Source organism: Protobothrops mucrosquamatus, unplaced genomic scaffold (genome assembly GCF_001527695.2).
Source record: "Protobothrops mucrosquamatus isolate PMUCROS unplaced genomic scaffold, P.Mucros_1.0 scaffold_278, whole genome shotgun sequence".
Lineage (NCBI taxonomy): Eukaryota > Metazoa > Chordata > Lepidosauria > Squamata > Viperidae > Protobothrops > Protobothrops mucrosquamatus.
In genome coordinates, this window is record NW_015386354.1 from 836,518 (window position 1) to 849,155 (window position 12,638).

The window sequence follows — 12,638 nt, forward strand, 5'->3', positions numbered from 1 at the left end:
AATAATAGTGGAGAAAGTGGGCAACCTTGTCTAGTACCTTTTTGTATGTCTATAAGTTCTGTCAAATCTCCATTAATAATTATTTGAGCACATTGTTTTTGATAGATCGCTTTTATGGCTGTCTTAAATTGATTTCCAAAATTCATATAATCCAACATTTTGTTTAAAAACTGCCAGTCCAATTTGTCAAAGGCCTTCTCCGCATCTAAGAAAATAAAAGCCGATGGCACTTGATTATTCTTATCCAAATATTCCAGTAGATTTACAATTTGTCTAATATTATTCTTCATATATCTTCCGGATATAAAACCAGTTTGGTCATCATGTATATAATATTGCAATATCTGCATCAATCTATTGGCCAAAATTTTTGCAAAGATTTTATAGTCCACATTCAGCAGAGAAATAGGTCTGTAATCCTTAAGTTCCAAAACCTCCTTCTCATCCTTCGGTATCAAAGATATAAAAGCTCTTGTCCAAGACTGTGGTATTTGTTCTCCCAACATAATTCTATTAAATAATATTTTTAGGGGTTGAATCAATTCAGCTGACAATGATTTATAATAAGTTGCTGTCAAACCATCTGTACCAGGGGCTTTACCAGCTTTCAATTGTTTAACTGCATTTAAAATTTCATCTGCAGTAATCTCTTCAGGATCTGTCTTTACACAAAGAGAAAAAACAGACCAATCTATCAAAAATAGTGCCATAAAAAACAGAATAGAAACACAAGATAGGCAGGAAAATGGTAAGTAAGCACCTGTCCAGCCTGGACGAGTTCAAATCATCAGGACCAGATGTGATCTCAGAATCACTGAACTATATCTTTCAAAGATCCTGGAGCACTGGGGAACTACCAGAGGACTGGAAAAGAGCTGATGTAGTTCCTATCTTCAAAAAAGGGGGGAAATGGATCCAGGAAACTACAGACCTATCAGCCTGACCTCAATACCTGGGAAGATTCTGGAAAAGATAAACAACGAATCAGTGAACACCTAGAGGCAGTCATTACCAAAAGCCAACATGGGTTTGTCAAAAACCGATCATGCCAGACAAATCTTATAGCTGACCAAGTGACAAAATTAGTGGATCAGAGGAATGCTGTTTATATAATTTACCTGGACTTCAGTAAGGCATTTGATAAAGTAGATCACAATCTACTACTTGATAAGATAGAAAAATGTGGGTTAGACAGCATCACCACCAGATGGATTCGTAGCTGGCTGACCGGCCGTACTAAGCGTGTGGTCCTCAATGGAACTGCATTTACATGGAGGGAAGTGTGTAGTGGGGTGCCCCGGGGCTCTGTTCTATGCCCAGTGTTCTTCAACATCTTCATCAACGATTTGGACGAGGGGATAGATGGGGAACTCATCAAATTTGCAGACGACACCAAGCTGGCAGGAATAGCCAACACTCCAGAAGACAGGCTTAAGATATAGGAGTCTCTGGACGGACTTGAACACTGGGCACTATCTAACAAAATGAAATTCAATGGTGAAAAAAGTAAGGTTCTACATTTAGGCAAGAAAAACCAAATGTACAGGTATAGTATAGGGCAGTGATGGCGAACCTTTTAGAGATCGAGTGCCCAAACTGCAACCCAAAACCCACTTATGCATCGTCGGGTGCCAGGTGGGTGTGGCCCATTGGGTGGGCGTGGCTGCGATGGTAACAGCAGACTGGGTGGTCTGCTGTTGATTGATTGATTGAACTAAAAAGTTCAATCAATTAATTCCAACTTTGCAAGATCTTTTTTTTTTCCGCGAGAAGTTTTTGTACACGGCGGCGGAGGCCTAAAGCGAATAGGTTTTATAAAACCCAGCTGAAGGCCTAGGACTGGGGTGACGGCGTGTGTGCGTGCCCACAGAGAGGGCTCTTGGGTGCTGCCTCTGGCACCTGTGCCATAGGTTCGCCACCACTGGTATAGGGGTACCTTGCTCAATAGTAGTAACTGTGAGAGGAATCTCGGAGTCCTAGAGGACAATCACTTAAATATGAGCCAGCAGTGCTGCAGCCACCAAAAAAGCCAACACAGTGCTAGGTTGCATTAACAGAGGGATAGAATCAAGATCACGTGAAGTATTAATACCACTTTACAAGGCCTTGGTAAAGCCACACTTGGAATACTGCATCCAGTTTTGGTCACCCCGATGTAAAAAAGATGTTGAGACTCTAGAACAGGGGTGTCAAATTGCTGGCCCGCAGGCTGGACACATCATCCGGAAGCCGCGCCCACCCCATTGCCAGCAATGGCAAAACCATCCCGATACGTTGCGCGACATCATGTGACGTCGCGAGTTTGACATGTCTGCTCTAGAAAGAATGCAGAGAAGAGCAACAAAGATGATCAGGGGACTGGAGGCTAAAACATATAAGGAACGGTTGCTGGAATTGGGTATGTCTAGTTTAATGAAGAGAAGGATGAGGGGGGACATGATAGCAGTGGTCCAGTATCTCAGGGGCTGCCAGAAAGAAGAGGGAGTCAAGCTATTCTCCAAAGCGCCTGAAGGCAAGACAAGGAGCAACGGGTGGAAGCTAATCAAGGAGAGAAGCAACCTAGAACTAAAGAGAAACTTCCTGACAGAACAATTAACCAGTGGAACAACCTGCCTCCAGAAGCGGTGAATGCTCCAACACTGGAAGTTTTTAAGAAGAGACTGGACAGCCATTTATCCAAAATGGTGTAGGGTTTCCTGCCTGAGCAGGGGGTTGGATTACTAGATGATCTCCAAGGTCCCTTCCAACTTTTTATTATTATTATTATTATTATTATTATTATTATTATTATTATTATTATTATTATTATTATTATTATTATTATTATTATTATTGGCAGTGGAAACCTCAAATGTAGCTGTGGTATTTTCTCTAAAATTCTGAAGAGCTACTGCTAATCAGAATTGAAAAAAATGAACGGCTGTGGGAACTAAGTATTTCTAATCTGGGGTGACGTGATAGCAGTCTTCCAATATTTGAGGGGCTGTCACAGAAAAGAGGGGGTTGACCTATTCTCCAAAGCACCTGAGGGCAGGCAGAAGCAATGGGTAGAAGATCATTAAAGAGAGATCCAAGCTAGAAGTAAGGAGAAATTTCCTGACAGTGAGAACAATTCACCAGTGGAACAGCTTGCCTTCAGAGGTTGTGGGTACACCATCATTGGAGGTTTTTAAGAAGAAACTGGACAGCCATTTGTCTGGAATGGTATAAGGTCTACTTGAGCAGGGAGATGGAGTAGAAGACCTCCAGGGTCCCTTCCAACTCTGAATATTCCATGCCATCTAAGATAGATTGACATTGTTTTTTTTTCCTGTATTCTAGTTGGAAACAAAGATGATAATCGCATTACGCAAGCAGTCGGGATAAAAAAGTCAGATCTTAGTACTGTTTCAAATGCTGACAAGCACTTGAATGGAGATGCTGAAACTCGGCACAATGCCTTGTGAGAAAATTGAATTGTCCGCCTTTCCCAGCTTCGGTAAAGTATTTCCATCCACATGCAATTTTTAATAATTTGATAGACTATTAAATCCCAAACAATATTGTTTTCTCCAAACCAACATTTGTTCAGAAGTTCTATCCATTTGGAATTCTTTTCATTATTATGCTGGAGTGAAAATGGGGAGATCAGTCATTGCCTTTCTATGTGGGCAGCTTCCTTAAACATTTGTGTTCTTTTCCTCCACAACAGAGAGCCTTACAGCAAAAGATGTTGTGGGATGACTTCAGCTGCTAGACTCCATTCCTTTCTGGATAATTGCAACTGGAGCCCCATTTAGGCATCACGAACATGGAACAAGCAGCACAGTATTGACAATCTTACATGTTCGACACTCACACTGGTGCTGCAGTGGCACTTCTCAGTGGGAGTTGGGAGAGTATCTTGTCTTGGATCTTTGAATAAAGATACAGAGTTATAACCATGCTGCTAGTATTTATTTTGTGCAAAATTACTCCAGTATTAATTTGAGTCCCTAACATGGTTTCATATACCGAAATGTTTCTTGACTGGATTCTGCCTGTAAACTTCTTTTTAATAGAGAAATGTTGGTGTTGCCAGTTCTGGAACATTATAATAAAACTCCTTGTGCTGAGATAGGGGATGGGATGGGGTGGGGGGGTTAGTGGGGATCAATGCTGTCAGCTTCTAGGATGAAATGGTCTACGGCAGAGGTTCCCAACCCCCGGGCCATGGACCGGTACTGGACTACGGCCTATTAGGAACCAGGCCGCAGAGCTGGAGATGAGCGGAGAGTGAGGGAGCGAAGCTTCATCTGTTTTTGCAGCTGCTCCGCAGTTCTGCTGCCTCAGATCATCAGATACTTATAGGAGCGCAAACCCTACTGTAAACTGCACATGTGAGGGATCTAGGTTGCGCACTCCTCCCCCCCCCAGGTCTGTGGGAAAATGACATTAGCATTGGGGGGAGGGTAGAGATTGCACGTGGGAGGAAAGGAGGGCAGTTTGGGGAGGCAGGCTCAGAAAGTGAAATGCACCAATCCAGCAGCAGGTCAGCAAAGGAAGGCGGAGATGGAGAAGGCATGAACTGGAGGGTCTGTTACCCGACTGATAAGGGGGGATTAGCCAGGGGAGAAAGGGAAAGTTAATAGCATCTTTTGTGCTAAGCTGGCAGATTCCGCTTCAGTACTTCTGTACCACTTTTGCTTTCCATAAAAGATGCTCTTGGGAAAACAATGAGCCAGGAGTCTTTCTTTGCCAATCAACGTAAATGGGACGAATGACATTAAGCGGAATCTGCAGTAAGAACCTGCCTGGAGAATGGCTTCTACCCAGGTTATGCAAAGGATGTCTGCTCATTTAATGACATCAGGGAGCATGGGTGGGGAGTCGTCCACCTAACAACTGCTGCGTCATGCAACCGTAATGGACGGGCTCCATCAGTCGTATCTAGAGAAACAAACCTTTGGCCCAACTGTGTTGAAAAAGCTTTGTGCACGACCCAGGGAACCCTCAACTTGGGACGAGTCATTTAGCAATCATTCCAAGTTACAATGGACCCTCCCCCCCAAAGGCTCTTTCAACCCGGTTCCAAGTTCTGACAGCCCCCCCCCCCCACGTTCAGGTGGCTGCATTTTGGGCACTCAGCAACTGGCCTGCATTTTTGGCCATCCACCAGGTCCCCCAATCACGACTGCAATTTATAGTTTTGATGAAACAGATGTTTAGTTCTACTTTTGGGCAAAAGTTCCCCATAGCAAACAGTGGGTTCGCTTAATTGTCACCATAAAAAAGGTTGTAAAATGGGGCCAGTCGCATGATGACCCACTCTACAACCTACAGTGAGGGGAAAAAATACATTTGCCCACTGACAAATGATCAGTCTATAATTTTAATGGTAGGTTTATTTTAACAGTAAGAGATAGAATAACGACAAAAAAATCCAGAAAAACACATTTCAAAAAAGTTATAAATTGATTTGCATTTTAATGAGTGAAATAAATATTTGACCCCTTCTCAAAACCTGACTTAGTACTTGGTGGCAAAACCCTTGCTGGCAATCAGAGGTCAGACGTTTCTTGTAGTTGTCCACCAGGTTTGAACATATCTCAGGAGGGATTTTGTCCCATTCCTCTTTGCAGATCCTCTCCAAGTCATTAAGGTTTTGAGGCTGACATTTGGCAGCTCGAACCTTCAGCTCCCTCCACAGATTTTCTATGGGATTACGGTCTGGAGACTGGCTGGGCCACTCCAGGACCTTAATGTGCTTGTTCTTGAGCCACTCCTTTGTTGCCTTGGCTGTGTGTTTTGGGTCATTGCCATGCTGGAATACCCATCCATGACCCATTTTCAATGCCCTGGCTGAGGGAAGGAGGTTCTCGCCCAAGATTTGACGGTACATGGCCCCGCCCATCGTTCCTTTGATGCGGTGAAGTTGTCCTGTCCCCTTAGCAGAAAAACACCCCCAAAGCATAATGTTTCCACCTCCATGTTTGACGGTGGGGATGGTGTTCTTGGGGTCATAGGCAGAATTCCTCCTCCTCCAAACATGGCGAGTTGAGTTGATGCCAAAGAAATCGATTTTGGTCTCATATGACCACAACATTTTCACTCAGTTGTCTTCTGAATCATTCAGATGTTCACTGGCAAACTTCAGACAGGCCTGTACAAGTGCTTTCTTGAGCAGGGGGACCTTGCGGGCGCTGCAGGATTTCAGTCCTTCACGGCGTAGTATTTCCAATTGTCTTCTTGGTGACTATGGTCCCAGCCGCCTTGAGATCATTGACAAGATCCTCCCATGTAGTTCTGGGCTGATTCCTCACCGTTCTCATGATCACTGAAACTCCACGAGGTGAGATCTTGCATAGAGCCCCAGACTGAGGGAGACTGACAGTTATTTTGTGTTTCTTCCATTTTCGAATAATCGCACCAACTGTTGTGTCACCTTCTCATCAAGTTGCTTGGCGATAGTCTTGTAGCCCATTCCAGCCTTGTGTAGGTCTACAATCTTGCCCCTGACATCCTTGGACAGCTCTTTGGTCTTGCCCATGGTGGAGAGTTTGGAATCTGATTGATTGCTTCTGTGGTCAGATGTTTTTTATACAGGTAACGAGCTGAGATTAGGAGCACTCCCTTTAAGAAATCTCAGCTTGGTACCTGTATAAAAGACACCTGGGAGCCAGAAATCTTGCTGATTGATAAGGGATCAAATACTTATTTCACTCATTAAAATGCAAATCAATTTATAACTTTTTTGAAATGTGTTTTTCTGGATTTTTTTGTTGTTATTCTGTCTCTCTGTTAAAATAAACCTACCATTAAAATTATAGACTGATCATTTCTTTGTCAGTGGGCAAATGTACAAAGTCAGCAGGGGATCCAATAATTTTTTCCCTCACGGTATTTGGGCAAAAGAGCCTTTTGTCTGAGATGATCTGAGGATTCCCGCGCTGGGCCCCTTCCAACTAAGAAAACGACAGGCACCAAAGCCACCCAGTGCTCGCTCTGCCCCGTGACAGGGCCAAGGGTGCTGAAGCAGCAGCGCGACTCCTTACCACCTGCGGGACGAAATTAACAGGTCTGCCTGGTTCACGCCCAAAGGGAGGCTGATGCCGGCAGCCAGGATCCCATTCTCTGCCGGAAAGGGTGTCTGGAGAAGTAATGGCAGCCCAGGCACAACCAACCTCCATCCCCTCCCCTTATTCCTGCATCGAAGGAAAGGTAAGAGACCAGAAAAGCCAAACAGCAGAATGAGGTTTTATTGCTGCCCCCAAATCTCCCTTTTGGGAAAAGTGTCAGACCTTTCCCTATTTTTATATGGATACACCAGACAGTCTGAACCAGAGAAGGGCCTTTGGCCACACAAACAGAACATCCAACCACTGAACTCCAGAGATACAGATTTAGAATAGCAGATGACATTCTTGCTTCAGGAAAACGCTTACATTTCCTGTTGGCCTTGTAGCCTATTAAAAAGGGAGCTGCCGGTTCCCTCAGAAAGCTCTTGCTAAATTTGATGCAAGTTCTGCTCTCAACAATTAGGACCGATTTAAGCAAACGTGTTTGGTGATCAGCCCCAAATGCCTCCCGAAGCTCGGCTTAAATAACAATCCACTCACATTTGCCATACTGGCTTTCCTCTGAAGACCAAGGGTTCCCCAGCTCCTGCAAGATTGAACTCTGAACAGGAGTCACAAATCATCCTCACGGGTGGAAGTGAACCGCAGGCACATTTTATGAAACTCTACCAGGACATTAGAGGAACACTGGAGGCCTTGGGGTCATTAATGTCGGGCTGCTGAGTTTCCTTCTGCCATTTCAAACAAACGTCATAAATCTGAGCTGTGCCTTCATTCCCTTTAAAAAGCTTAATTACAGAACTGGTGGTTAGAAAAACCCACAAAAGTTGTATGTCTCTTTAGACCAGCAGCTTTCAAGGGAGTCCAAAGCTGCAAGAAGAGGCTGACATGGCTGCAGCTGGAGGCTGGGAGCAAGAAACTGGCCCAGCTTTGCGCCAGAGAGGTTGAGGCAGGGCCGTCTGTGCCCTACACAAACTCTGTGAAGTCGTCCACGGAGGAGATCAAGCGCTTCCTCTGTCCAGTTTCGTAGGTGGGGGCCGGGTCCTGGGGGACACGGACAGAGGCTTTCGTAGGGACCGGAGGATGCACAGTGGGGAAACCGGCCTCTTGGAACTGAGTTTCTTCTCGGATCTGGAAGAAAGAGATGTTGATGGCAAAGACAGGATCCATGGTGGTCGCCTCCTCCTCCGTGGCAGCCCCTGCCTCCTCCCAGGTGGCCCTGCCCAGAGACCAGCTGCTCACAAAGACCCAGCTGCTGGGCCGGTCTTTATGTCTCAGATGCACTGTCTGTCTGGGGTGTCATGGGCTCCTGCATATAATTTTGGGTTTGATCTCTGTATGCCTCCCAGGGGCAACTACAGAAATTATTTAAATCAAATAATCACAATTTTAAACACCTCTATCTTTTCCCCACAGGAGGTTGGGTAGCTATTAAGGGCAGAATCTGAGCTACCCAGGGTTGGGCTGAAAGTGAATAAACCAAGAGTGCAGTGCAAGAGGTCTAGAAGGACATGTTTCTCCCAGGACATGTTTGCCTTTGGTGAAGAAAGAGACGTGATGGCTTCAGATATCACCGGCTGTGTGGGAGAAGCGAGTGGCTACTCAAAAGGAGGGAAGAGGGTCCCTTACCCTGTGCCGGAGCCGCTTGATGTGGCGCAGCCGAGCGATCCATTTCGAGGGATAGGTGTCAGTGGGGTTGGAGCGGCTATGGTGGACCAGAGACGCCATCTGAGGAGAGAGAGAGGAGGAGCTGCCCTAGGAAGCACACCTGACTGCGGAATAAGCCAACCCAGCACAGTCCAATCTAACAAACCTAACCCCCGTGCCATACAAGTTAGGATGAAAATAGGCATCCTGGGGGCGCAGGCAGGCACTGGCCCAGCGACCCAAGTCTGGAGCCCGCTCTGCACGGAGGGCCTGATTTTGCTGGGTCAGCTGCTCCAGGAACTTAGCTTCAAGGTCTCCACTGGGTCTGGCAGCGAGTCCAGCTCCTGGCAGCAGGCCTTGTGCTCAGAGCAGGTTCCCTCCGCTTATTCAATGCTGTTTGGGAGCTCTGGAGGGCAGAGGGGGAGACCCTGAGGGACAGGAGGAAGAGCTGCTGCCAAAGCAACGGCCACATCGGAGAGACTGGAGTCTGGGTCAGAAGGAGTCCCCTCCTTAGTTCACGTAAGAGAGGGAGGGGGAAGCCCATTCAGACCTGCAAGATTCAGTTCCTAGAACTTTATGGTAAAAGTCGTCCTGACCTACAGGGCCTTGGTTTCTGAGCCTGGTCTACCTTGTAGGGCTGGCAGAAGGGGAGGTACCCTCCCACCCAAAGCAGACTCACGTTGGCATGCAGCGCCATCTGCCGGGCAACAAATGAAAGATTTTTGTCCGAGACAATCTTCACCACACTTGTGTCAATGAGCCCCTCCATATCTGGGATGGCAGGGAGAGAGGAGTTGGCATGGAGACAGCAGAAGCCCACTCAACCCTCCAGCATTTACTACATTTCATTCCACCAGCACCCGCTTTTTGATCCCGTCATGAGGCCCACAGTATTTGCAACACCCCCACACTTTCGCAAACTTGAGTGAAGAGGCAGAGGGTGGGCATACCCTTGCGGCACTGTAAAGTAAGCAGGTTGCAGTTATAATCCAGCGGTTTGATGATGACATGAACAAAGTTGAACTGGCCCTAGAAAGCAAAAGCAGTATCAGCATGTAGGAACCGGCTAAGGAGGACCACAAAGCTTTGGTCTCTTCTACTTGAGCAGTGATCACTTCTCTGGACCAACGATGTAGGTCAACCTGCTTAGGAAAGCGGTTCAGAACCCAGAGTGGGAGCAGACGCCTTGGGCCATCCCGTCCCATCCCATAAGAGCAAGGGTCCCAACTAAAAAAATCCCCCAGGGACACTTTCACTGACTCCATTCGTTCAGAAGAGCAGCAATTGGCTCGGGATCTTGCTGCCTCTCAGCCTAGAACAGCAAAGGCAACTTGCAGCTCACTCTCCCCTCTTCATCCTCTCCCCTCCTCTCCGTCGACTGGCAGAAAGCCCCTCTCGGAGGCAGAGGCCGGCCAATCGGATAGCCTTTCTCCTTACCTTGATGGTCCCCAGTTTGAAGTCTTCCCCGGAATCATTGTAAATTATGGAAACAAAGTCATTCCCCAAATGTCGTTTCTTGTCACAGCAATTTTTATCCAAATCTTTGGTGGGCATCAAAGTGGCAATATGGAAAATAGCTATAAAACAAGGAGTGAGGAAAATGGCTGCAGATAGTTCAGACCTCAAGCAGCAAAAAAAGGACCATCTGGAGACCACTACTTGGGCAGCCCAAGGGGTTTTAGGTGGCTTGCTGGATGGAGAGTAGCCATCTCACTCCACAAGTTCCATGCTTGGAGAAAAGGGCTGAGAACTGGGAAAGGACTTTGCTCAGCAAAGATCTTTCTCACTCAGTTGATCAGAAGGAACAGCTAAGTTCTGCAGAACCTCCCCCACCATCTCATGGTCCAGGAACCCAACAAGCCTCATCCTCTGAAGAGTTCCTCAGCTGGGACATCTGTTTGTTCATGCCAGCTCAAGGCAAATGCCAACATCTGTCCAGCAACTCACAGCATGGAGGTGTGAAATGGCATCGCTGTGGCTGATCCCTGTCTAGAGGGAGTTACTATGTTTCTTCGCTGCCTTGACTCGCACATCAATACAGTTACACTCTGCAAGGTTGGAATCCCGCACTCTGGAGAATCAAACGGCCCTTGGGTTCACAGGCCCTTCGTGCTTCAAAAGAGCTCCTAAGCAGCTCCAAAATGGAGGTGGAGGTGAACGCAGGCGAGAAGCTGCCTCCACCACCTCCCATACCTTGCATGATGTCGTCATGCCAGCAGTAGGTGAATTGTCCATCCTCTCCACACACGTCCAGACCGCCCAAGTAAACCTTGTCTGGCTGGCAGTCCTTGAGCTCAATGAGTTTGCCCAGGCCAGTCAGGAACTCGGTGTACCTGTAGGAGCCGTGCTCATTGGACAGAATGGTGAGCTCGTTGCTGCTCTGCAGGACAAGGAGGAAAGCAAACGCTCGGAGCAGAGCCAACGCAAGAGGAACCCAAGGCCACGCTACTGCAAGGGCTCCGTTGTTTAGTATTTATGTCTGAAACCCTCAAGCACTTTCAGGATTAACTGTGTACTCAACCGCCGCCAGGACTGTTCATGCGACTCCTGCGAGGAGAGCTGCCCAGCCTGCGGTGGAAGAGAGGTCCTCCTTCAATCCAGTTGGGCAACCGGCCCTTCCAAGGAAAGAGGCCTCCTAAAAGCGACCAGCTCCTCCAAGGAGGTTCTGCTGACAGAAATGTGACTTAGGAACATACTGTTACCAGACATGGCACATACCTGTCCTTCTCCGACATACAAGACGGCAATCTTGTGAGTGTCATATGGAGGGATCTGATCTAGAAGCTGAATGGAGTTCTCAAAGGTCTTAAAGACAAGAGTGAGAGAAACACACAGAGTCAATTTTTTTGTTTTTCTGTTAAGTTTTTAGTTAGCACTTTAGTCTTTTCTCTGTTTATTTTCAACCCTGACACTTCTCTAAATTCTTCTATTTTCTCCATAAGCTTAACGCTTGTTTCAAGCAGTTCTTCTAATATGAAAACCAAGTCATCTGGAAATGCTTGTAGTTTGTATTTTTCATCTTTTATCTCCAGTCCTTTAATTTCTATATCTTGCCTGATATTTCTATTCAATATTTCAGTGTTAATATAAATAATAGTGGAGATAAGTGGACATCCCTGTCTTGTGCCTTTTTTAACGTCAAAGTTTTCTGTAAGATCTCCATTTACAATTATTTTAGCTGTTTGTTTATGATAAACTGTTTTGATTATGTTTGTAAAATCCATTTCCTCTAGTTGCTGGAACATAAATTGCCAGTTTACGTTGTCGAACGCTTTCTGTGCATCTAGAAATATTAAAGCCATCTGTTTCCCTGGATGAATTTCATAGTACTCTAAAACATCTAGGATCGTTCTAAAGTTATTTTTATCTGCCTTTCAGGTAGAAAGCCATTTTGGTCTGTATGTATAAATTCGGTCAGAAACTTCTTTAGTCTTTCTGCTATTAATCGAAGCGAAAATTTTATATACATTTAATAACGATATTGGTCTGTAGTTTTTTATTTGCGTCAAGTCAGAATCTTCTTTGGGTATTAAGGTAATGTTAACTTCAGTCCATGTATTTGGTATTTTAGCCTCCAAACGTATTTCATTACACAGTTCTTTCAATATTGGGCTTAGTATAGATAGATAGATAGATAGATAATTTAATTTGTATACCGCCCTTCTCCCATAGGACTCAGGGCGGTTCACAGCATATTAAAAACAAATAATATACACAAAATACAAAAAATGCAAAATACAAAAATACAGAAATACAAAAAAAAATAAACCCCGATAAAAGCCGAATTAAAACCAAATATTACCAGCTGTGTTTCCAATTAAAATACTTTTAAAATTATCCCTACCTAAAATCCTCCCTAGGTCAGGCCCGCTTGCTGGAAAAACCATGTCTTGAGGGCGCGGCGGAAAGTAAGGAGATCCGGAATCATCCGGATCTCGGGGGGTAGTTCATTCC

At 45.7% G+C, this 12,638-nt stretch overlaps 2 protein-coding genes across 2 annotated transcripts in view; one reads left to right on the forward strand and one right to left on the reverse strand.

Moving 5' to 3' along the window:
* Positions 1-3,920, forward strand: part of GNPTG (N-acetylglucosamine-1-phosphate transferase subunit gamma) — a 24,266-nt gene extending 20,346 nt beyond the window's left edge. The window contains exons 11-12 of the mRNA XM_015831741.1: positions 3,322-3,478; positions 3,692-3,920. Coding sequence (XP_015687227.1) covers positions 3,322-3,446 — 125 coding nt within the window. The 3' untranslated portion in view covers positions 3,447-3,478; positions 3,692-3,920. The remainder of the gene's footprint in view (positions 1-3,321; positions 3,479-3,691) is intronic.
* A 3,275-nt stretch (positions 3,921-7,195) lies between these two features.
* Positions 7,196-12,638, reverse strand: part of TSC2 (TSC complex subunit 2) — a 55,713-nt gene continuing 50,270 nt past the window's right edge. The window contains exons 35-41 of the mRNA XM_029287258.1: positions 11,403-11,489; positions 10,878-11,064; positions 10,122-10,261; positions 9,635-9,713; positions 9,364-9,455; positions 8,667-8,765; positions 7,196-8,168 (exon numbers count right to left, since the gene is read on the reverse strand). Of these exons, the coding sequence (XP_029143091.1) occupies positions 8,004-8,168; positions 8,667-8,765; positions 9,364-9,455; positions 9,635-9,713; positions 10,122-10,261; positions 10,878-11,064; positions 11,403-11,489 (849 nt within the window). The 3' untranslated portion in view covers positions 7,196-8,003. The remainder of the gene's footprint in view (positions 8,169-8,666; positions 8,766-9,363; positions 9,456-9,634; positions 9,714-10,121; positions 10,262-10,877; positions 11,065-11,402; positions 11,490-12,638) is intronic.